At 40.3% G+C, this 26659-nt stretch overlaps 1 protein-coding gene and 1 non-coding gene across 11 annotated transcripts in view; both read left to right on the top strand.

Moving 5' to 3' along the window:
- Positions 1-26659, top strand: part of cnot1 (CCR4-NOT transcription complex, subunit 1) — a 165000-nt gene that overhangs the window by 106445 nt on the left and 31896 nt on the right. For all 10 annotated transcript variants that reach the window (XM_078400631.1, XM_078400630.1, XM_078400629.1 and 7 more), the window contains 10 exons: positions 546-725; positions 2120-2236; positions 2385-2495; positions 6058-6135; positions 12137-12314; positions 17666-17796; positions 19868-20164; positions 23734-23874; positions 23953-24057; positions 26113-26232. In XM_078400631.1, the coding sequence (XP_078256757.1) occupies positions 546-725; positions 2120-2236; positions 2385-2495; positions 6058-6135; positions 12137-12314; positions 17666-17796; positions 19868-20164; positions 23734-23874; positions 23953-24057; positions 26113-26232 (1458 nt within the window). The remainder of the gene's footprint in view (positions 1-545; positions 726-2119; positions 2237-2384; positions 2496-6057; positions 6136-12136; positions 12315-17665; positions 17797-19867; positions 20165-23733; positions 23875-23952; positions 24058-26112; positions 26233-26659) is intronic.
- On the top strand, positions 8478-8601 carry LOC144594991 (U11 spliceosomal RNA). Its single transcript, XR_013547446.1, has one exon. It is a non-coding gene; the product is annotated as a U11 spliceosomal RNA (small nuclear RNA).

Genomic DNA, 26659 nt, shown 5'->3' with positions numbered 1-26659 from the left:
GGTGTAAACTGCCCAAGCGAAATATGAGGTGCTGTTCCTCCAATTTGCGCTGGGCCTCACTCTGAGTTCCTTGTCTACATAATCTATGATCCATGTCTGTCTTTGATCACTAAGCCAGGAACCTGCAGTTTCTCCAGATAGGTGACTGGTATTCTCTCAAACTATTAATTTTCCATCAAACTGATGGTTCAGGAACAGGATACTCTGTATTTCTCATTGCGGATGAATGAAACCTTTGCTTAAGATGAGATATTTCTAGTTAACAGTCGTTTCTTGTTTGGTTACTTGTTCAGTTGACACTCTGTGCTTGTAATAATAATATTTGGAAAACTGGCAAATTTAGTTTGCTACTAAAAATGGTAGTGTTTCTTGCTTTAGATTAACTTTCAAATGCTGAGTGAATTGAATTACTTATCAGTTTGAATTATTTATCTAATTTCAATATGTTTAACTGATTTCAGCACATTTTTAAATTTAATCCTAAACTTTGGATTGTACCCTTATGACAAATGTATGAATAATATATTGTTACTTGGATGTTACAGGTGGAAGAGCTAAAAGAGACCGTGAAGGATGAGTTTATGCCCTGGGTATCTCAATATTTGGTTATGAAGCGGGTTAGCATTGAACCAAACTTTCACAGTCTTTACTCAAACTTTATGGATACATTAAAAAATCCTGAGTTTAACAAAATGGTGCTCATCGAAACATACAGAAACATCAAGGTAAGATTTGGAGCGGTATGAACAGATGACACTATTACGAGATGGGTTTTATTTTTAATTTATGCCTGTTAACTTTGAAAGCTCCCCTTTTAACATTCCTCTAGTTTTCTTTGCCTGATCCTCAAGGAACATATTTTGCCCTGTTGCAATTTCAAGGCAGGCAGTTCTAGAACATAGGTTTGTTACTATGCTGTACTGTTCTATTAGCCCACAATATCTGTGCCAAACATGATGCCAAGCTAAACTAATCTCATCTACACAAGATCCAAACCCCATCATTCCCAGTATATCCATGCGTCCATCTAAAAATCTCTTAATCGCCACTATTGTGGGGAGCTTTATCAAATGCCTTACTAAAATCCATGTAGAAAACATGGGCGGTACAGTGGTAGACTTGCTGCTGCACAGCACTAGAGAGCTGGTTCGCCCCTGACCTCTGGTGCTGTCTGTGTGGAGTTTACATGTTCTCCATGTGACCACATGGGTTTCCTCACATATCCCAAAGACGCGCTGCTTTGTAGGTTAATTGGCCCCTGGAAATTATTCCTAGTGTATAGTGGGATAACTAGAGTGAACGAGTGATCAATGCCCGACGTGGATCCGGTTGGCCAAAGGGCCTGTTTCAATGCTGTATCTCTAAACTAAACTAAACATCCTCTATATCGGTTACCTCCTGAAAAATTGAATTCAAGTTAATAAGACATAGCCTGCCACATACAAAGCCATGACTGTCCCCAAGTAACCCATACTATCCTGAAGAACCCTCTCCAATAGTTTCCCCACCACTGACCTATCCTGGATTCTCTCTTCCTTTCTTAAACAAAGGAACAACATTGGCTACTGGGGATGGGGGGGGGGTTCAGCATTATAATATAACACTAGACCAAGTGGACCCGTTGGGCCCAACCTCTCCTGCATTGGTGCATCCCTCCCCCTCCCCCCACCCCCCCCCCCCGCCTCCCCCTCTCTCCTCCCCTCCCCCTACGTCCCCTCCCTCCTCCCTCCCCCCCCCCCGCCTCCCTCCCTAGGAGATAGATTTAAACTTAAAAATGTGAATAACTTTAAAAATATAACCGATTTCAATGAAACTTCCATTAGCACCAAAGGGACAACAGTGAGCAAGGTGGGCCTAAAATTGTCGCGCTACTGTGTACAGTTTTGGCTGTAGTTCTGAAACAAACAAGAGGTTTAGTATATAGATGGCTTAATGCCTCATTAAGCAATTTCTTTGGTGGCATTTCCAGCTGATGTAATTGAAGCATTTTCAGAAGCGGTTTGATAACTTAAAAGTGCTAAATAAGTTTTAAAAATGTGACAAATTAATTTTGACTTGGTGTTAAATATCAATTGGCCAGTTGCAGCATTGCTTCAGCATTTTCTCTTGCCCCTTTCAGGTACTGCTAACATCGGACAAGGCTGCGGCGAACTTTTCAGACCGATCATTGTTGAAGAACCTGGGACACTGGTTGGGTATGATCACCTTGGCCAAAAACAAACCTATCTTGCACATTGTAAGTGCCTCCAAATTGTTGTCTCTTCAGTTTGGTTGAGTCTTTTTTTGGTGATGAACAGCTTTTCATTGTAACTGATTTGTTGCTTAAACTGAATACATTAATGTTTTATTTTTACAAACTCTTTTATTGAAAATGTCTTGCATAGGATTTGGATGTGAAATCATTGCTGCTGGAAGCTTACATGAAAGGTCAGCAAGAGATGCTCTACGTTGTCCCTTTTATTGCCAAAGTTTTAGAGTCCAGCGTTAGGAGTATGGTAAGTAAAGATGTTTTTATTATAGCTAAAATATAAATATAATTATAGGATAATCTAGGAGGTGACTTCTCAATCCCAAGAAAGAAACTATTTTGAGAAAGATCTAATAAAATTCTAATGCAATTTTGCTGTATTGAACTTAAAATAGATGACAAGACTTAAATACTTGTTTGTGTGGCCCCTTGTGAACTTGGTCACACTGTCTCAATTGTGATGAACCAGACACTTCTTTCAAACACTAAACTAATAAGAATATCAATCGTAGCAGCAGATAAATCCATTGGCAACAAAATTATTGGGAATCCAAAATTTGACCAGCAGCTGCATGTCCTCTTTATGTTGTTTCCTGTATATGGTGCAGAGACCAAGTCTCTCTTTCTGCTGTTGTGATGCATTTGGATTGAAGAACGAATCCCATCTAATGTGAGAGAATTGCAAAATCCAGCAAATGAATCTAAAGAGCTTTGTTTGGTCTTGCACCCTCCAATCCCCAAAATATATAAAAATTGCTAATCCCAAAAGGATGCAAATGACTAACTTGAGAATCCTAAAGATCCACTGACAGCTGTAGAACTATTCATAATTTTAATGTTTAGATTAGTTTAGTTTGTTGTCACATGTACAATTAAAAGCTTTTGTTGCATGCTAACCAGTCAGCGGAAAGACTATACATAATTACAATTGAGCCATCTACAGTGTACAGATGTGCAAGATATGGTCCAGTAAAGTCCGATTAAGATAGTTTGAGGGTCTCCAATGAGGTACATAGTAGCTCAGAACTGCTCTCCAGTTTTTGATAGGATGGTTCAGTTGATTTAGCAAAATTGGACTGGAAATGGCTACTTGATGGTAAATTGGTCTTGGAGCAATGTGAATTTTCAAAGGGTTCTGGTTTGATGGCGAAAGTTATCACCTTATCGAGAGCGAATTGCAGGAAAGGTAAGAGATGATAAAAAAGTTATGTCATATGATACACCTAAAGTTTAACACAGGCAAAAGCCTAACTAACATATAGAAAGAAATTGAGGAATATCAGAAAAGCAAAGAAGATATCACAAAATATTAACAAATAAAATATTAGTTCTGTTTAATAAATACTTGCAAAGCAAGCAGATATCTAAGGAACCTGGACTATTAGGCAACCAAAATGCAACCGATGCATGAAGGCAGATGATATGGGTATAGTTGTGGATTAATATTTGGAGGCTTTATTGCAGTTGAGGAGAATGAGTGAAATATTTGGTGGGTTAAACATAGTAAAAAGGCAATCTTAAGTGGTTTAGCATCTTCCTAAATAGGATAAATTGCCTGCACAGAAAAAATATGCACCAAGCTGTTAAGAGCCAGAGAGGAAATTTTGACTCTTTGTTTTCCGATCCTCTTTGGCTTCAGGAGTGAAGTCAGCGAGCTGCTGTTATTTTAAGAAGGAAGGAAGGAATCAACCAAGTGAATACAGACCAGTTTATGCTTGGTGATGGACAAATTATTGGAATTAATGTTAATGGTCAGTAACCTTTTATTAAGGAAGGCGCACCCTCATTAGGGACGTATGGATTTATGAAAGGAAGACTGGATCAAATTTTTTGAGGAGCGAACAATAAGATTAATTGAGAACATTGCACTTGTTATCACCCTGGATTTGGGTATGATTCCAAATGGTAGCCTGGTAAAAAGAATAAAGCTTCATGAGAGTGGCAAATTGGATTGAAAGTTGTCTCAGAGGCAGGAAACAAAAAGTAATGATAGATGCTTTTGTGACTGGAAGGCTGTTACTAATGGGTTTCCAAAGACCTCATGTGCCTGCATGTGATCCATATCGTTCCATTCCTGCATATTCATGTGCCTAAAAACCTCTTAAACATTTATCTGTTTCAACAACCACCCTTGGCAGCACGTTCCAGGCACCTATAACACAAGAGAACCTGTCCTGCATCTCTCCTTTAAACTTTCACCCTCTGAATGTCCTCTTATATTTGGCATTTCCACACTGGGGAAAAGGGTTCCGACCGTCTGAACCATTTATGCATCTCATAATTCTATATCGTTTTATCACCTTGGCCTCCAACACTCCAGATAAAACAATCATCTTGAACACTGGGTACAATTCAGATCTCCAGTTAGCAAAAAATGATATAATTGCACTGGTGAGTGTGCAAAAGAGATTTAAAGATATTGCCAGAATTGGAAAATTGTAGCAACAAAGGAAGACTGGAATTGGGATTATTTTATATCACACAAGAGATGAAGAAGAAACCTAATAGAAATTTATGAAGGTCTGAGAGAGAGAATCTAAATCCTGAGGCGGAGGGCTCAAAACTTTGGGGTGATGATTTCAAATAATTGTTTGAAGAGTTGGTGGGAGGCTTTTTCTTCCAGTTGGCGAAGCTGTATAGGCTGCATTGTTGCAGGGTAAGTGGTTGAGGTAAAAAAAATATTTACACAGTTGTTGATCTTTGGAATTCTCTACTACAAAGGCCTGTAGTTGAATTTATTCAAGGCCATCTGTAAGAATTTGGGGATTAAGGGAATTGGGAGATTGAGCAGGAAAGAGTTGCAGGTTTGGATGCATTTTATTAATAGTAGGACCAAATTTTCATGACATGCTGCTTGTGCCCAATAACTATTCAATATATGAAGTGCCAATAATTGAAATGATGATAAGACTCCAGTATTCCTGACTGCTTAAAACAACAATACAATTCAGCTGTGTAGTACCTGTATTTGAACATAAATAGCAGCTTTATCTTTCAGGATTTCTTTAGTCTGTAACATTTTAAAAGCTGTGAATCCTTACCTTTTATGGTGAGTGGCTTTAGCTATAGGTGAGGAGCAATATAGAGTTATTTTTAGAAGTTGCATCTGAGGCTTAAATTTTACTGATTGATTTCTTCTACTTTGGACCCTTTGGGATAAGAGCATTAAAAAAAATTTTTTAAACCCTAGCCCAATTGTTTACACCTTCCTAGGAATTATAGAGTAACACAGTAGTTATATTGTTCCTTAAACACATTAAAGTTTCCCGTATTGTATCACATGAGTGTTATTAAAAGGAATTTAAGGTCTGAACACTTTGTCAACACCATTGTTTGGCAAGCCTTAATTTTAAGGATGACATTTAAGGATGCATAATTAATTTGCTACAATGTTACGGATAAACCTCAGTACTGTTTTACTTTTGGTTTTAATTGTTTAGATGTATTGGTATTGCTGTATTTGTGTGTTTGACAGGTGTGTTAAATCACATCAGTGACTTCCACAGAAAACACTTGCAGCAGTCTATTGTATTTAACTCTTCTGAAACCTCATGATATATTGTTTGCTGAGCAAGATAGCCAAGCGACCCAATTTTATCTAAATGGAAGTTATTATTTCCTAAATATACAGGAATTGAAAATCTTTCAACAGTTGTAGGAATGCTGTAGTATGCCGAATGTAGTAATGGCTAGAAAATTGTGTGAAAGAGAGTTCAATGTTGGGTGGAGGGGAGGAATTCAAGAAATGTTCTTAGATTTTCTTTTTTAAGATGTCACTATTTGGTCTCATTAGTTTTGTTGTTTTACAGGTTTTTAGGCCTCCAAATCCTTGGACAATGGGTATCATGAATGTATTGGCTGAGCTACATCAAGAGCATGATTTGAAGGTAGATCTTTATATTTGTTCTCAATGCTTTGGAAATTATCATCACCAGCAATTGCACAGGATCTGATGCAGAATGCAATTTACATAAACTTGCTCCATTGTTGAAAGATTTCCCATCAGGCTCCTACTAAATCATTCCCCCTCATTTTGAACCTTTACCTTATAATTAGTTCTTGATTTCCCTACCCTGGAAAGAAAACTACATTCACCCTATTTTCCTCATAATTGTATCCTTATTGTTCTGATGTGGTTATGCTTTATTCTTAATTGTTAACTGTATATTTGTGTTGCCATTTGTGAGCGGTGTACCAAGGCACATTCTTTCTATATGCACATACTTGGCCAATAAACTTATTCATTCATTCATTCAAAGAGCTAAATATTATAGAGCACGCCCTCTCGAATATAGAGTCATTGAAACATTCTGCCTAACTTATCCATGGCAACCAAAATGCCCCATTTAAGTTAGTCCCATTTGCCCACGTTTGGCCCTTATCTTTCTAAATCTTTCATGTCCATGTATGTGTCAAAATGTATTTTAAAAGTTGTTATTGTAACTGCCTCAACTACTTTCTCTGGCATCTTGTTGAATATATGCAACACTCTCTGAAAAGATTTCCCTTCAGGCTCCTGCTAAATCATTCCCCCTCATTTAAAACCGTATAAACATTTTAAACCTTTACCTTATAGTTAGTTCTTGATTTCCCTACCCTGGAAAGAAAACTACATTCACCCTAGTTTCCTCATAATTGTATCATTCTATTGTATCTTATTCTATAAGATCACCCCTCTGCCCCCTACCCAACTTCTCCCACTAGCTTAGGGATTTGAGTTCTGGCAGCATCCTCGTAAATCGTCTCTGCACTATTTCCAGCTTGAAGGGATCTTGAGATCAGGGTGATCAAACCTGCACACGATTGCCTTCACAGCATCTTGTACAATGTCCTAACATCTATACTTAATTACCTGACTGATGAAGGCCTGCATACCAAAAACCTTCACCACCCAATTGACCTGCCATACCACTTCTAGGTACCCCTAGAACCCTCTTCTCTACAACACCCCCCAAGGCCCAACTGTATACTCTGCCCTGGTTTGACATGGCATTTTACTGAACGTATAAATAGAAGAACAAAAATATTTTGCTGTCTTTGGGGTAATTTCAAAAGTGAACAGACTAAATTTCTTGTAGAAACCTTTGGGGGAAGTGGAGTGGGGAGAAGTAAGCAGAAAGTGGTCTTGTGAAGATATGATTTTAAAATCCAAACATGCCATGTTCCATTTCCTCCTTCCACATGTTCGCTCAAAAATTTTGTGAGCTGTTATTTTGTTAAAATGTAATATATTAGAACTTTCATATTGCTCACTAAATTTTGCTGCTATTGTATAAAAATCTATTGTCCTAAATTCATAACAATTGTGACTAAATCATATTTTACAAGCCTCATGTTAGGTTTGGGTAATGACATCGGGAAAAATCCATGAAGATAAAAAGCTTGGACTCTTTCATATCAGCCGTGCATGCAAGGTGCGGTACTAAGGCGGGGTAGAATACAAAAAGTTATCGGTGTTGCAGTGCTTTGTAGTGTTTTCCAACCATGCACTACGCTGCTTCAAATTAGAAATTGTATCTATGTATCTATAAAACGTAAACTTTTTCAGTGCCATGAGGTATAAAAGGATTTTTGTTATTCATCGGAAACAATGCACTGGTTTGGATACTGCCTGAACAACATCTTGGATATGTGGTGCATATATAGTGAAAAGCTATGCCTTTTTCAAAATAAAGATTTTGACTTGAGTGAGAATTTAAATCTATGTACTTCTATCATTCGGAGATCCTGTTTCATTTAACTGAGGTACCTGTTTTTTGATTTATGTTTGGAGGTTCTGTAAAATTTTATTTGGCTGCTACAACACCATTTCAGAAATCTGCAAACGCACTACCATACTGCTGTATGAATTTCCATTTTCTAAAACGTTAGGAAAACAAATTAAGGGGTTATAATTTATTGACAATTTAGTTACATTGTCGGGGGAAAAAGTTAGAATGTCGAGACCAGACTAAATGAGAATTTACTCTGCTGTGCTCTGAATTTTGAATGTACTGCAAAGGCAGCTATAATTATCAAGTTAATTTTGGTGGTCTCCATTCTTCTGGAATATTTTGGGAGAAACTTATTTCACTCCAAAGGTGGTCAGTAAATAGAGATATAACTGAGAGGATTTTCTTTGCAGAAATAGTTGAGTGCCTCATTTGAAAGGATAGGTTGTGGGCTCAACATGTGACCCACGGAATTGAATTATGTATATACTGAAAATAGGGGAATTTTCTTTGCTGCAAGAAAGTACATGATTTCTACAGTAAATGAAACATGGTTGAGGTTGTGCTCTAACCATGTAGAATCGCTATCAAGAGATTTTGAATGTACAATTCATGATCCCCGAGGCTGTTAATGACGCTCGACCTGTAGCACTGAGGTAAAAAAAAAATTTTACTGGGAGAGCTTTGTCAAAGAACCAGAGGATAAATAGAGAGTTGTACAGCCGTCAGCCCAAATCATCCATGCCAACCAAGTTAGCTCTCAGAGCTAGTCCCATTTGCCTGTATCTGGCCCATATCTCCAATTGTACAGGTGCATGATAGGAAAGGTTTGGTGTTTAAATGTTCGTGCACATTCTCCTCTGACTGCTTGTTCTATATATGCACTACCTTGTGGGGGAAAAAAAAACTTTTCAGGTTTCTGTTAAATCTTTCCCCTAACCCCTTCAACTATGCTCTCCATCTCTTGACTTGATGGCGAACAATATCGGATGACTATAATACCTGTACTTTTAAATGTTATAAGCATAGATGTTAAAATAACTGAAATTAAATTCTTAATGTAGTATTTTGTGCTTTAGACAAGAAATTAACCTTTTAATGCATATTTCTTGCCAAAGCCTCCAACTTTTCATCATTTTTCAGGGAATTACTCTAAATGTGCAAACCTACCAAGAATTAAACCCTGCAAATTATATTTTAATCAAGAACTAAACTAAACTAAACTAAACTAGTTTCTTGATTAAGTGATAATTTACCTTGGAGTTTAAATGGCCCTGTCAGTCTCTTTCATTTTGTATTCTGACTAAACTCAGCTAGGAATTACTGCACTTTGTGAGTCAGACAATTTGCTGCAACAAGTCTCAACTGTTTCCTCAATTTAAAGAACTGAGATGCAGTTGAAATGAGGTCATGACTACTGTAGCACGGAGGGCTGAGTTTGAACATGTGCTATTTCCAATAGTAAACGGGCTATATTATACTATTTGGACATGGAAGCCTGCACGAAGTATCTCCTGAGAGTATGTAGCACTGCATTTATGTAAAATGTTTGCAAGTTGGTTGCTTTTCTCTTCTGTCCTTGGGCCAGGATTGAGGTGATCAGTTGACACCAGCACATTCTGCCTTTGTTTGCTGAAATTGTCCTCTGCTGAAGCAGCTAATTAGATACCCTGGTGGAACAAAAGTCTGAGTTTTTAAAAGCCTTTACTAATATCTGGTCACTTGCGTCACTCTTGACCCAGAACTAGACTAAAGAGCATTATCCCAACAATTTGAAAGTAGTTGTAGTGCTCCTGCTGAAATGAAATAACCCAATCTATATCTGGTAGCAATTAGTATCCAATAAAATACATTTTAGGTAGACATTATTTGAAGTTCTGTAGGAGAATAACTGCAGATGCTGGTACAAATCGCAGGTATCACAAAATGCTGGAGTAACTCAGCAGGTCAGGCAGCATCTAGGAGAGAGGGAATGGGTAATGTTTCAGGTCGAGACCCTTCTTGAGACTGATGAAGTTTAAAGTTCTGATGCCTTTGAACCATTTTTTTCTCAAATGATGGGCAATCTATACATAGCGTCATACGGCATGGAAACAAGCCCTTCAGCCCAACTTGCCCATGCTGACTAAGATGCCCCATCTGCACTAGACAACCCTGCCTGTGTTTGGCCCATATCCCTCTAAACCTTTCCTTTCCACGTACCTGTTCAAATGTCTTTGAAATGTGGTCAAAGTACCTGCTTCAACTATCTCCTTTGTCAGCTCATTCCATACACCCACCATCTTTGGTGTGGGTTTATCTTGGCCAATAAACATATTCATTCATTCAAATGTTGCCCCTCAGGTTCCTATTAAATCTTTCCCCTCTCACATTAAACCTATATCCTCTGGTTCTTGATTTCCCCATGCTGGATAAAAGACTCTGTACATCTACTCTATCCCCCTCATCTGCCTATAGCTCAGGCCGTCAAGTCCTCGTAACATCCTTTTATATCTTCTCCGCACTCTTTCCAGCTTAACAACATCCTTCCTATAGCAGGGTGACTAAATCTGAACACAATGCTCTAAATGTGGCCTCGCCAATGTCTTGTATAACTGTAACATTACATTCCAACTTCTATACTCAATATCCTGACTGATGACGGCCAATGTGTCAAAACCCACCTTGACCACCCTATCTACCTGTGACGCCACTTTCAGGGAACTATATACCTGCATTCCTGGATTCCTCTGCTCTGCAATGCTCCCCAGAGCCCTACCATTCACTGTGATGGTCCTGCCCTGGTTCGACTTCCCAAAATGCAACACCTCGCACGACTGCATTAAATTCCATTAACCATTCCTCAGCCCACTTGCCCACCTGTCATTTAGTGTCATTTGCATACTTACTAATGATTCCATGTACATTCTCATCCAAATCATTGATATAAACCACAAACAGCGATGGACCCAACACCGATCCTGGGGGCACATCACTGGTCACAGGCCTCCACTCCGAAAAAGATCTTCCACTATCACCCTCCATTAAGCTAATTTTCTATCCAGTCAGCCAACTCTCCCTGGATCCCATGCAATCTAACCTTCCAGAGCAGCCTACCAGGTGGAACCTGATCAGATGCCATGCTGAAATCCATATAGATTCCAAATACTCAAATCCAAATACTCTCCAGTAACTTGCCTACCACCGATGTTAGACTTATGGTTCCCATGCCATGTTATAGCTATGGTTCCCATGCTTTTCATTGTCGCCCTTCATAAATAAAGGCACAACATTAGCCATCCTTCAGTCTTCTGGCACCTCACCCATATCTAATGATTTTGATTATGATAATATAAGAAAATAACTGCAGATGTTGGTACAAATCGAAGGTATGATAATGATTTTTTCGAATGAAAACATTTTTGTTTTCTAAAGTATTTCAATACTTTAATGTCTGTTGCTATAGATGTTCAGAAGCCTTTATGTATTAGGCATGTATATAAATATACTTCCCTCTGAGATTTTATTTCATAAGGTAGGAGAATAAGCTATACTGCTGCTGTAGCAAATGTGTCATAATCATACAGCACAGAAATGGGCCTTTCAGCCCAACTTGTTCCTGCCGACCAAGATGCACCATCTAAGCTATTCTACTTTTCCCTTAAAACGTTTCCTATCCGTGTACCTGTCCAAATGTCTTTTAAATGTTGTTGTTATAACTCCCTCAACTATGTCCTCTGGCGACTTGTTCTGTGTAACCACCACCCTCTGTGCAAAAAGTTACCATTCAGATTCCTAATAAATCTTTCTCCTCTCACCTTAAACCAATGCCCTCTAGTTCTTGGAAGAAAAAGACTGTATTCACCTTGTCTGTTCCCCCTCATGGCTTTATACACCTCTGTAAGATCACTCCTGAGCTCCAAGTACTAACCTGCCAAACCTCTCCCTTTAGCTCAGGCCTTCGTACACTGGCAACATCCTCAAATCTTCTCTGCACTTTTTCAGGCTTAATGGGATCTATAAATGCATCTTCATTTATCAAAACTAATTCTGTTAGTGTTTCAAGAATTTTGGATCAAGAGCCACAGTAACTTGATGTGCACTGGGTTGATAAATTTATGTGTAGTTGCTCTTGCCATAACATTAGTCTGGGAGGTATATTTAATTGTCTTGTCTTTTCCAAAATTATTTTTTCTAGTTAAACCTAAAGTTTGAGATCGAAGTCTTGTGTAAAAATCTGGCTTTGGATATCAATGACTTGAAGCCTGGAACGTTATTGAAGGAAAAAGAAAAATTGACAAACCTAGAAGAACAGCTATCAGCTCCAAAGAGAGAGTCCAAAATACCCGAGGAGCTACCAGTAGTTGTCACCACTGGTAAAGTGCTTTTATTTCAATTTAAAATCATAGTACTTCCACAGAAAATAAATGTTTAACATGCAATTGTTTAATTATGAGCAGAAAACGGTAAATTGGACATGGTCTTCGATCTTTTTGGATGCTTGTGTACTGCAGGTAATTGTATTACGAGTATCATAGGGGAGAGCGAGCTTTCACAAACACAGAGTGCACTAGGACCCAGGGAGAAGTGCATTTTCAGGCGTTGCCAGTAGGCCAGATTGAAGCCTTGGTCTTTAGCTGACAAAGGAAGAGAAGTGACTCCACAACAGCTGGGAGGGGAAATGTTTTTCCAGTGGAGGAGTCAGTCTTCTGAAGGTTCAAAAATGCAGGTTCTAATACTCTAACAGTCGTGGCCATTGTGCAATCTTTTTGGGGGGCAGCAGCTATTTTAATGTAATTGCGATATAATTCTAGAATTCATGATGTGCTGTACCAGACGCTACCACCTCAGTCCTGACTGTAATGTAAGATGTAGAACGGAGGACACTGGAATTAAACATCCTAGGGTTTGGTATGCCTGCATTTTTGTGTTAATATTTTGCCATTCATTTTAATTTAGCAGATAAATGATTTTCATTAGGGAAAAGTTTCTGGATAATATATATTAGATCATTGTTTAGATTTATTCTGTATCTTAAAATAAAGCTAAATGGGGTGACTGATATTTGTAATGCTAAGAGGAAAGGGCTATTTGTCCCTTTGACTTGTCCTGTTTAGCCATTTATCTTTGAAATATCCAAATAGTCTATCTCTTCAAAATTGAATCCAGCTTGATTAATAATAGCATTTTTGTAATTAATTTGTTTCCAATTATACTGTCTTGGCTGTGTTTATCGCTCGTGACCCTGATGCACCAGAAATCAGTCGTGCTTTTTCACTGCCCCTGCAGTTAAATTAAAGAGGGGAGTTGTTGTGGGAGTATGGGAATAGAACATAAATATATACTTATTTATCTTTCGACCTACAATATTTTATGCTAAAATTAATTATCATTATTTGTTTTTAAAAAAAGTGACATTCTGTCTAGAGATTTTGTTCAGCTGTTTATATTGAACTGCAGGGGATTCCTAGCGATCCTTATTTTTGCATTTAATCTGTATATACAGCAGTGATGTATCCTCCCAAGAATTGTGCTTCCTATATGGTAAAGGCTCAAAAGAGATCGTAGGCTATTCACTGGGAGCAAATCCCCAAGTAAGCTTCTGCATCACACCAATAGGGCTGCATTGCTACATATATCTGAGCTTATGGTTATCCATTAAACCTCCTCACAACCTCGACTTTGTAGCAAGAGGATATGTGATCTGTTATTTGCCCTGATATCATGTAGTCAACTGGCATTTATTTCTTTAAGAATACAAATATAGAAAATAGTTGTTTGGGTGTGGTTCTTATGCATGGCTAACAGCTAGCATCTACGAAACTTCACCCCAACGCATGTAAAACCTTTACTCGACTAAGAAAGAGCTAAGGGAGATTTACACATATTTTCTTTTGCAGTGCCGTTTTCTTGTCAACATTCCTCAGTATAGTTGATCATAGTTGGTTTTAACCTATAGTATCATCACTTTTTTTAATAACATGCTTTATCACTGTGGCTTTGGGGTTTGATCAAGAAGCGACCCAACGGAATTTTCATCTACTGTGCTATTTTGAAGAATGGCAATAGTATTGCATGATAAAAGGTATGGCATAGTGGCATTTCTTTATCTAAGCTTTTCTGGAGATGTACGTCCCTATTGTGTGTTGGGTTTCTACGATGTTGTGTGATATATGCCATGGAGTAGACGTGACACCCATTTTGTCCACACTGGTGTGTAAGCCAAAAGTTACTTTTTGCTTGCCCAGATAACCGAGAATCTGCTTCATTTTAATGTATCTAACTTCATGCTACTTTCATATAACCAGGCATGTGAATTTTCCGCGGATTTCTGCATTTAAAAAAATCTAATTTCCGTGCTTTTTGCATGATTTCCGCATTTTTCACTTTACCAAAATCACATTTACCAACGGAGAAATCGGCTCGAAAAGAAAAGAGAAAAACCATGTATAGACTTGTAATGAACACTAAATTTTAGATTTAGATTTAGAGATACAGCGCAGAAACAGGCCCTTCGGCCCACCGAGTCCGCGCCGCCCAGCAATCCCCGCACATTAACACTATCCTACACACACTAGGGACAATCTTTACATTTACCCAGTCAATTAACCTACATACCTGTACGTCTTTGGAGTGTGGGAGGAAACCGAAGATCTCGGAGAAAACCCACGCAGGTCACGGGGAGAACTTACAAACTCCGTACAGATGGCGCCCGTAGTCAGGATCGAACCTGAGTCTCCGGCGCTGCATTCGCTGTAAGGTAACAACTCTACTGCTGTGCCGCTTGAGGTTCGACACTGCATTCGCTGTAAGGCAGCGACTCTATCACTGCGCCACCGTGCCGCTTGCCACTAGGGTTCCACTAGAGGTCACTAGAGGTTCCGTGAGAAATCCCCCACACCCTTGAAGTCTCCCCGAAAATGTGGCACCTAGGCTGGGCAAGGAAGCCAATCTCGACCTCATCGGAACTTCCACGGCCGATCGGTGGGTTGAATTTGGAACCCCAGCCCAGCTGGAGCCAGCACATCTATCCCCAGAGCCGACTTCCTTGGCCGGCTGGATAAACCAGCAAAGCTCTGGAACCAAGTGTTCCAAAAAATCAGTGGTGGAACTGTAATGAGTAAATATTAAATTTGAATGCAAGATTATATAACTAAATTAATTAAGACAAGATTAAAATATAAAACAGAGCAGAAAAGCCAATTACCCCCTTTTGGGGCTGATTATCAATTAATGTGCGAATTCAAAATGTTATTAGTATACAGTGATATATTCACATTATTTTGTAATGTCAGTTTTTACTTTGAAATTAACTAAAAGAGGCTTGAAACTGGTAATTCTGTGTGTAAATTTTCCTATTTTTTGACCCCCGCTGTATGCCTCGCGCAAGCGCTCGGCTCTTTTCCTATATTTTTTTTAACCTCATGCATGTATAGCCCTCCATGTTTGAGGATGTTGGTATAAAAACAAAATGCTGGAAACATTCAACGACCAGGCAGCACCTGTGAAAAAAAGTTGATGTTTCAGTTGGGGAAACTCTTCAGCACATATGGCTGTTTAGTCTTTCAGATGGAAGCGAACATCAATAAACATTTACATCTGGTTCTACCCTCCCAGTGTTCTTTGTACTAGTAATGCTGCCATTTTGGTGTCCTAGATTACAAAATAATGTCTGTCCTGGAAATTCTGATCACAACTGAGGTTTTTCCATGGCAGCTTTTGGAACAATTGAATAACTGAAGTTCATAACTGTTTCTATCCAAGCAAGATGTTATTCCAGAATCAAGGGGTGCTTTCATCGTTTCAGCAGTGGACTTCCATATAGCTTGGAGAGCTTTTTCCAGCTATAAGAGAAGAGCAGGCATGTGAATTTTCTGTGGATTTCCATGTTTTTAAAATCGATTTTCTGTGCTTTTTGCATGATTTCCGCGTTTTTCACTTTGCCTACATTGCGTTTACCTACAAAGAAATCGGATCGGAAAAAAAAGATGGTGTATAGACTTGTAATGAACACTAGGGTTCCACTAGATGTCATTAGGGGTTCCGCGAGAAATCCCACGCGCCTTGGAAATCTCCCCGAAAATGTGGCACCTCGGCTGGGCAAGACAGCCAATCCCGACCTCATTGGGACTTCCACGGCCAGCACATCTATCCCTATAGCCGACTTCCTTGGCTGGCTGGATAAACCAGCAAAGCTCTGGAACCAAGAGTGCCAGAAAATCAGTGGTGGAACTGTAATGAGTAAATATTAAATTTACATGCAAGACAATATAACTAAATTAAGACGGGGTTAAAATATAAAACACAGCAGAAAAGCCAATTATCACCTTTTGGGGCTGATTATCAATTAATGTGCAAATTCAAAATATTATTAGTATATACAGTGACATTCACGTTATTTTGTAATGTCCGTTTTTACTTTGAAATGCACTAAAAGAGACTTGAAACTGGCACAAGCGCTCGGCTCCTTTCCTCTTTTTTTACCCTGCTCACATGCCTGGAAGAGGGTTACAGCAATGTTTCATTTCTCACAGGTGCTTGATATGTTTCCAACAATCAAATAAGCAATGTGTATAGCTATCCTCTATGATTACTTCTCCCATGTCAGAGCAGTTGAATGAAGCATTAATATGATTTTATTTTTATCCCCACCTTGGTGCTCAATATTATATTAACATGTGACGGTTTAACAACTTGGTGTTATGTGTAATTTGAAATTTCGCTATTTAACAAATTCTCAATGATGGAAGAAGTTTGTGGGTGTTCCATGAAGCTTTAAGATGTATTAATGAATGTATCATTGAAATAGTTGACCAGCCAAATTTCTCTTTGCTGTCAACCCCAGTCTCATAGGTGGTTTGAATGATTCCTTCAAGGCTCCACTGTCCAAAGGGGGGGGGGGGGGGGAGAGAAAAGAGGAATCATACCATATGGTGGAAATAGTTTTTTTTTTTTAATGCTCATTGGGTTACTGGAGTTCATTTCTGTCTACTCAGCACAAATTTATTCTAATGCAGCTTTCCTCTGTATTCAATAGGCTCTTGCTTCATCCTTCAGAGGAACATACTAATGGAAGGTTAACTAGGGTTTCAAAAATGATTTGTAGCCGTGTGAGTCAATGTATCCAGAGAAATGTTTAATTGTGTGCTGTGACAATTTTCTAACTAGTTTGAATATGTTTTTTTAATGAGGTTTATCAAAATTATAAGTGAGAAATCAATCAAAAAACAACATGTTTCCTTTATAAGTTGGGAAAGTGTTAAGTGCTCGATCAGGTCTGGCATCAGTGCTGCATTGGGAAAGCACAGCACTGAAACATGACATTTCTTGTACAAGGGTTCTTGACACAGGTCTGATGCTGATGGGTCACAAGTAATCCTTGTCATATTGGAATAATTGAACTGTGTTTGTTTACTTCAGATCAGAAGATTATGATGTTTTTAGTCCAGTACTTTATTTATAAAGTTTCAAATAGTAGCAGTATATTAATTCAACTGTGGATAAACATTGGAGTTGAAACATATTAATTTCTGTTGTTGCTTATTTTGCTTCCAAATGACTGGAAATGTGCTTCTACTTTTGTCAAAGTTACCCATATATATTTTTGCATTTATTTTGAAAATGTCCTTTATTCCCAGAAATGTGAAAATTACTTATTCTCTTAGAATTTTATGTCATAAACAAGAAAATAATGTTGTAGAATTAATGTTGTGCTTTTGCTTTCCAGCTGCATCAGTGACTCCAGCAACAACTACCACGTGTACTGCCACTGGACCTCCACAGCCACAGTTCAGCTATCATGACATCAATGTATATTCACTGGCTGCCTTGGCTCCTCACATTACAGTCAATCCAAATGTAAGTATGCTTGTTTACAATATGTCAGTGAGAGGAAGGGGTAGGAAGTGGCGGCGCTGCGCAACAGCTGCGGCTCACCTGCAGTCCGTTTGTCTTTGGTGTTTTTTGTTGGTTTTTGTCTTATTTCTAGTGTTTAGATGTGATGTAGTGTTTTTTGTGGTTGTGCACAATGTGTTGGGGGAGGGGGATCTGAAAAATTGTCTTCCGAACGGAGACCCGATTTCTGGGTCGTGTCTCCGTTCCCGCTGCGGCCTACCATCGGCCAAGCACCTGGAGCTGGCGGCGTCCAGCTGGGACCACCTGGGGCTCTGGTTCGCAGAGCCCGCGGACTGTACTCACCACCAGCGGAGCTGGCTGCCTTCGGAGGCTGTGGTGGCACTGCGAGTGCGGCTGCGACTCGCCTTTGCGGGCCGCGTGGATATCGGAAGCTCGCAGGCCCCTGGGTGGGGGCCGACATCGGGAGCTCCGGCAGCGGCAGCGTTTTCGCCCACCTGGAATCGGGGGGCTTGGATCAGCCTGCTGCGAACCTTTCACCGTCCGGCGTGGCCTGGAACCGGCCGCGGGATTTTCTCTGCCCGGCGGGGGCTTCAATGTTGGGGGCCCCGACGTGGCAAGTTTCCACAGCCTGACCGTGAGAGAAGACGGCAGGGGAAGAGAAAAGACATTCTGGCCTTCGATTACAGTGAGGAGGTGACTGGAGGAGACTCGCTGTGATGGATGTTTCTTTTTTTTTGTTTTGTGTTTGTTTGTGATTGTGTGTGTTATTGCTTATTTTTATTGCTCTTATTGTTGGACTGTGGGTAACGGAATTTTGTCCAAAAGACTTGGTTTTTTTGGATGGCAATAAAGGTTATTCTGATTCTGATAGGCAATATGACATTCTGTATTTGTGACACTTGAACAACTGTGCATTGAGTAAATGATTAGTGTATACATGGAACAATTTGGAGTCTTTGCTCCTTTGGCATTTATATTGTTTCTAGTTACTTCAGGCATGAAATCAATCAAGGATTTAACCAAGAAACTCTGGAAGTCTCAGCATTCTGGGGGAAGATAAGGATGATATCACAGTGACACGTTTTGAACATCAAGCACAAAACCAATATTGACTAATAAGACAATCAAAATAGTTTGAAAAATTACTCAGGAGCCTGCAACAACATGACTTTTAAGTTTTCTTTTTTTTTGTTATTTCATGTTAGCTTGTTTCTCACACAAAGATTAATGCATAATTTCAAAATGCAGTAATCCATTTCCAAGATAATATTTAAAATACAATGTTGTGTTTTGGATGTAATGCAGAGATTAGATTATCCACAAGGAGCATGATGTGAAACATTACCATTACTAGCTCCACTGTTATCAATGCACTATTTTCCTTCTATCTAAACCATTTGTTAAATCCACTGATTGTATCTGAGGATATACATCAAGCTTCTTGTGCTGCTACTTCCAGCAGTTATTGATTACTACGGTATAGAGGAATACGAGGGTGCAACATAACACAGCTGGTGGAGCTACTGCCTCACAGTGCCAGAGGCCAGAGTTTGATCCTGACTTCAGGTGCTGTCTGTGTAGATTTTGTATGTTCTCCCTGTGATCACATGGGATTCCTCTGGGTGATCTGGTTCCCTCCCATATCCCAAACATGTGCAGGTTTGTTGTAAATTGCTCCTAATGTGTAGGGAGTGAAAGCTGGGTAACATAGAACTAGCATGAACAGGTGATCAATGATCGACATGGACTCAATGGACCGAAGGACCGGATTCCTCTTTTAAAACAAAAGCATTGTTTTCAATTATCACCCTTGGCCCTTGTGAATAAATGTTGGTTGATTTGGAACATAGTATGTTGATATCTATTCTTAATGCACCTTAAATACAACGCAGTTTCAATTGGTCTTTTAACCTTGCTTTATTTAAACTAGTTTAAATGGTTTTCCAGGCCTGTTCAGAATTAATCTAAGACTCCCTTTGGTTTAAGAGGTATTTTGTTAGTAAATTTAAAATTTGGGAGCATCTGCATGTGCAAAGCAGTTTGATTAACTGGCTATTCTCGGTTCCCTTTATAGATTCCTTTGTTCCAAGCCCATCCACAACTGAAGTCATATGTTCGGCAAGCAATAGACCGTGCTGTGCAGGAGCTTGTTCATCCTGTCGTTGACCGGTCAATCAAAATTGCCATGACCACCTGCGAGCAAATAGTCCGAAAAGACTTTGCCCTAGATTCTGAGGAGTCACGGATGCGAGTTGCAGCACACCACATGATGCGTAACCTGACTGCTGGGATGGCCATGATTACTTGCAGGGAGCCTTTACTAATGAGCATCGCTACAAACCTAAAGAATAACTTTGCCACTGCTCTACGGGTTAGTAAATCCCTCCTTTCCCATGGTATCTCACAGTTGTGTGCTGCAGGGTCATGAAAAATAAATATGCTCTTTCCTCGTTTCCTTGGTATATCCTGGCATTTAAGTTAGGAGAAGGCAAGGCGATAACCTCAGTTGATGGAAAGCTGCTTTGGGATTTCCTCTTGTCATGAGGGTTTCATTCTGATGAAATAACAAATATGAAATGGAGGGACTTTCCTGTTGAACCACACCAAGGATATTGTAAATTTTGCATACCTCCCAATAACACCATAATTATCACAGCTAGGTTGATCATCGGAAATGGAATTGGAGTTGGAAGGTGAACGAGATGCATTTGACCACTTATCGTGAAATTATATGCATGCATTTAGAGAAGGTTACTGCAGAGTACTCAATTGTTTAGCATGCTGGGTAGAGAGAAGGGATAGTGTGTCAGAAAGAACTGCTGATGCTGGTTTAAATCGAAGGTAGACACAAAATGCTGGTGTAACTCAGGCAGCATCTCTGGAGAGGAGGAATGGGTAATGTTTCTTCAGACAGTTACTCAATTGTTTAGCATGCTGGGTAGAGAGATGCGATAGTGTGTCGGAAAGATGCTGGTTTAAATCTTAGGTATACACAACATGCTGGAGTTACTCAGTAACTCAGGCCTCATCTCTGGAGAGAAGGAATGGGTGAAGTTTTGGGTCGAGACTTCTTCAGACAGAATTACTCCAGCATTTTGTGTCTACCTTAGAGAGAAGGAATAGTTAGGTGTATGTTAAAAATGAAGACAACTTTTAATAGTTCACTTCTGAGTTACATTGGAACAATATGTATCAATAAGTAAATTGTATATTGACATTTCATTTTACCTGTCATGTTTTTAGGCATTCTAGCCATGTCTTTTTCAAGCACAATGTACTTGTACTTTTACCCTTTTTGTTGACTTGTTAGCTTAGTTGTCCTTTTTCAAGCACTATTTTTAAACCTGTGTCTGGCCCCTCATACCAACATAGGCTACGCTATAGTGCTAAAGAATATCCTTGGTTGTAAACATGAGCTCTATTAATTATTCTTGCTCTAATTCAAGCCATGGAACAGTTCAAAAACGAGCTAGTTTTTCATTACATTTAACCGTCGGAGTTTTGTGTCATTTGCGTGCTTTAGGTTCACTCGATGTGTATTATGAACTGTGTAGTAGCTTTGTTAATATCTTGTTTAAAAGAAGTATTGGTCGAATTCAAAATACATTTTTGTTCCAAATGTTCTGAAGGTAAAGTATTTCAAATCTCAATTTCTCCTCTCAATTTCTCCTACTCTCAATTTCTCTGTCTCCGCCGCATCTGCTCTCATCCGAGATGTCTCCCTTTTTTTATAGTAAATTTGGTTTCCCTTCTGTCATCAATGGATCCCTCATCCGTGTCTCCTCTGTATCCTGTAATTCTGCTCTCATTCCTTCCTTCCCCTAGACGGAACAAGGATAGAGTTCCCCAGGTCCTTGCCTTTCACCCCACCAGCTTCCTGGCAAACACATCATTCTCTGACAAATCTGCCACCGTCAACGCGATTCCATCACATGTCACATCTTCCATTCCCCATTCATTTCTGCCTTCCACAGAGACCACTCCCTCCACAACTCCCTGGTGCTCTCCTCCCTTCCCACCCAAACCACCCGCTTGCCGGGTACTTTCCCCTGCAACCATAGGAGATGTAACAGCTTTCCCTAATTCTCCCTCCCATCCAGAGACTCCAACAGTCTTTCCAGATGAGACAGATTCATGTGCATCACCTCTAACCCCATCTACTGCATTGTGTTCTTGATGTAGCCTCCTGCACATCAATGAGACCAAACATCAACTCGCCAACCGTTTCACTGAACAGTTGCACAGTCCCCCAATGCCTGCTGGATCTCCTGGTTGCAAATTATTTCTGTCATTCCCATACTGACCTTTCTGTCCTTGGCCTCCATTGCCAGAGTGAGGCCACATGCCAACAGGAGGAGCGGGACCTCGTATTTCCTAAGAAGCTTACGACTTCACAGTATGAGCATTGAATTCTCCAATTTTAGGTAACTAATACTGTGCCTCATCTGGAATCACGCCCAATTTGCCTTTTCCACCTATATTCCTTCCTCTGGCTTCACAATTCACACCTCTTCTATCCATAACTCTCACATTTTATCTTTTCATCTCTGTCCAACCATTTGCCTATCAAATACCACTCTCCCCTGTATCAACCTACCATTTGTCCTACTCCCCCTCCCTCCTCACAATATTTAAGATATGGCAGTGTGAGCTGCGAGGAGGATGCTATGAGGCTGCAGGGTGACTTGGATAGGTTGGGTGAGTGTGCAGATGCATGGCAGATGCAGTATAATGTGGATAAATGTGAGGTTATCCACTTTGGTGGCAAGAACAGGAAGGCAGATTATTATCTGAATGGTGTCAGATTAGGAAAAGGGGTTGCGCAACAAGACTTGGGTGTGCTTGTACATCAGTCACTGAAAGTAAGCATGCAGGCAGTGAAAAAGCTAATGGCATGATGGCCTTCATTGCGAGAGGATTTGAGCTTAGGAGTAAGGAGGTCCTATTGCAGTTGTACAGGGCCCTGGTGAGACCGCACCTGGAGTATTGTGTGCAATTTTGATCTCCTAATTTGAGGAAGGGCATTATTGCTATTGAGGGAGTGCAGCGTAGGTTCACCAGGTTAATTTCTGGGATGGCGGGATGGCATATGATGAAAGAATGGGTCGACTGGGCTTGTGTTCACTGGAATTTAGAAGGATGAGAGGGGAACTCATAGAAACATAAAATTCTTAAAAGGATTGGACAGGCCAGATGCAGGAAAAATGTTCCCGATGTTGGGGGAGTCCAGAACCAGGGGCCACAGTTTAAGAATAAGGGGTAGGCCATTTAGGACTGAGATGAGGAAAAACTTTTTCACCCAGGGTGTTGTGAATCTGTGGAATCCTCTGCCACAGAAGGCAGTGGCGGCCAATTCTTGTTCAAGAAGGAGTTAGATTTAGCTCTTTGGGCTAAAGGAATCGAGGGATATGGGGAAAAAGCAGGGACAGTGTACTGATTTTAGATGATCAGCCATGATCATATTGAATGGCGGTGCTGGCTCAAAGAGCCGAATGACCTATCCCTGCACCTATTTTTCTGTGTTTCTAAGAAGCATTTAGACAGGTACAAGGACAGGATAGGTTTGGAGGGATGGGGGCTGAACGCGGGCAGGTGGGATCAGTGTAGATGGGGCATGTTGGTCAGCGTGGGCATGTTGAGCCAAAGGGCCTGATTCCAAGATGTATGACTCTATGACTCACTACCACCAACACAATCAGTCTGAAGAACTCTCTGAAGAAGGGTCCTAATGAGAAATGTCACCTTTCCATGTTCTCCAGACCCACTGAGTTACTCCAACACTTTCTCTCTTTTGTAAACCAGCATCTGCAGTTCCTTGTGTCTCTTTTTAAAATTCAATCTAGGTTGCTTGGATACAATTTATTGGACAATTGCTTGATGTGCATTTACTTATATTGACTCAACTAGCGAACCCTGAAATTTGTTCATTTTCTCCTGCAGGCTGCATCTCCACAACAGAGGGAGATGATGGAACAAGCAGCTGCCCAGATAGCACAAGACAACTGTGAGCTAGCATGTTGTTTTATTCAGAAAACAGCTGTTGAAAAAGCAGGTCCTGAAATGGATAAACGACTTGCAACAGTAAGTTTCTTGCCCTTTTTACCCCAACCCTCCATTTGTCACTGCTGCATCCAGTTAACATTTTGTTTCCATTTATAGGAATTTGAACTTCGGAAGCATGCCAGACAGGAAGGTCGACGATACTGTGATCCTGTAGTACTGACCTACCAGGCTGAGCGTATGCCTGAGCAAATCAGATTAAAGGTTTGATTTTTTAAAATTTATATCTGTAATTTAAAGACTTTTTTTGTGAATGTAAAGATGACCCTTAAAAGGCATTGTCATGCAGCACAGAGTTTCTTTGGCCTGCCATGTCGATGCTGACCATCAAGTGCCTATCGACACTGATCAGCCAAAACATTATGACCACTGACAGGCGAAGAGAATAACTTTGATCATCTTGTTACAATGGCACCTGTCAAGGGGTGGGATATATTAGGCAGCAAGTGAACAGTCAGTTCTTGATGTTGATGTGTTGGATGCAGGGGAAATGCGCAGGAGTAAAGACCTGAGCGACTTTGACATGGGGCAGATTGTTATTGTCAGACGACTGGGTCAGAGCACCTCTGAAACGGCAAGGCTTGTGGGGTGCTCCCAGTCAGCAGTGGTGAGTACCTACCGACAGTGGTCCGAGGAGGGACAAACCACATACCACAGGGTGTTGGGCGTCCAAGGCTCATCGATGCGCGAGGGCAACGACGGCTATCCCGTCTGGTCCGAACCAACAGAAGGTCTACTGTGGCACAAGTCACAGAAAATTTTGATGGTGGTCACGGGAGGAATGTGCGACAATACACAGTGCATCGCACCCTGCTGCCTAAGGGGCTGCACACAGAGGAACAACAGCATATTAGGCAGGTGGTCATAATGTATTGGCTCATCAGGTCATAATGTTTTGGCTGATCGGTGGTACACTAATCATTTTTTCCAGCACTTGGTCTGTAACATTCAGTGCTTTCTCAATCTAAGCGTTTATCTAGATATTTCAATGTTGTGAGGGTATCACCACTAACTTCGACACTGCGTTTCAGATTATAACCACCCCCTGATCCTCCGATCTCTCAACCTCAACCTTCATCATAAACCTACATCTGCTAACTTTAGATACCTTGCAAAAGGAAAATTATGATCTACCTTAGATTTCCCTCATAATTTTGCATATCTATGTCATGTCCCCCTCGGCCTCCATTACTCCAAGAAAAATAATTCCATCCTAACCAGTCACCGAGCTGCACAAAGTCAGGCAATGCCTTGTTGAATCACCTCTGCATTTTCTGTGTAATCATGTATTTTCTATAGTATGGTGATCAGAAATGAAGATAGTATTTCAGCTATAACTTTACCAATATTTTATAAAGCTGTACCATAACTTCCTCCTCTTGTATTTGGTGCACTATCTAATCCATGTGTCATCTTCAACTTATCTACCTGTGCTGCCATCTTTAGGAGGCCTTGCACATGCAGGCATGGGTCCCCCTGTTCCTCAATATTCTGTCAGGTCTAACTATTTATTGTACACTTCCTGGCCTTATTAGCCCTCCCAAAGTGCTTCACTTCAAATTTATACGGTATAAATTCTATCAACGTTGGTTTGCCATTCAAGTAGATTTAAATCGATAGCAGGTTAACGAAATGCATCAGAATGTTATCCCAGTAACATTTTTTACTGAAACATTTAATGGAATTGGAAACGATTGCTGACATAAGGACCAAATAAAACTTGTCCGAGAGACATAATACTTTGTAGCCTTGGATCATCTTGACGTGAAAATGCTGCAGAGATTCTATCTGAAGCGGGTCGTGACAGACTAAATAATTAACATATGGCTGTCAATAAATATTCGATAATAGCGCTCCTTTCCCATTCCATTTCGTCAGTCCTGGAATGGGCATCATTTTCTTGCTACTTTTTGTCAATCACCTATGCCATCTCTGTGACCAGATATTGAGTTAGCAGAACAATTTAGTACTTTGTGTCTCAGTAAAATGAAATTTCTTTCAATTACATCCTTCCTTGAATTTTACAATTGTGAATAATGACATTGATGCTATTGTCTCGCTCCTTTCCCAACTTCCTATCACTCAGCCTAACACATGTCAGAGCAGAAATTGTGAATGAATTATGATCTAAATTGCCGTAGGAAATGTTTTTATTATTATTTTCTTATTTAGCACCTTTCTTTTGTTCAGCAAATTTAAAGTATTAACTGATTGGTGCTATGGCAGATTGAACAGCTAAGTCTATTTTTCTTTTTATAGGTGGGTGGTGTAGATCCTAAACAACTGGCTGTGTACGAAGAGTTTGCACGCAACATCCCAGGATTTCTACCCAGCAATGACATTTCACAGCCCACAGGCTTCTTAGCCAAGCCCATGCAGGTACTTTAGAGACTCCACATAATGTTGAAATTTTCCCCTCTAATTTATATAGAACTAGACGACTCATGGACCGGTTAGGTCCCGTTGTTACTAAAGGTTCTTTAGTAACATGTGTGCCACTCACCCCGGTCCCGGGCGGCCATCGAGGCGGCCAGCAACAGGAGAGCGGCCGCAAGGCGCTGCCCCACATGTTCGTCCTGCCGCCAGCCATCTTCTTTGACGTTCTCTGCTGCCGCGCTGCATGACGGGAGGAAGGTCAGGCGCGGGGCACGCCAAAACGGGTGCCAGTCCTCCCGGCGCTGCTGCGCAGGCGTGCCACCGCCGGGCCCAGCAACCCTCCCCCAACCGCGCAGGTGCGGCTGCCGGGAGCGCATTTATTAAAGTTTATAAAGTGAATTACTTTTAAAATATAACAAAACTTGATACA

The sequence above is a fragment of the Rhinoraja longicauda genome, chromosome 6, assembly GCF_053455715.1.
Source record: "Rhinoraja longicauda isolate Sanriku21f chromosome 6, sRhiLon1.1, whole genome shotgun sequence".
Taxonomy (NCBI): domain Eukaryota; kingdom Metazoa; phylum Chordata; class Chondrichthyes; order Rajiformes; family Arhynchobatidae; genus Rhinoraja; species Rhinoraja longicauda.
This window is presented reverse-complemented; position numbering and strand designations above follow the sequence as displayed.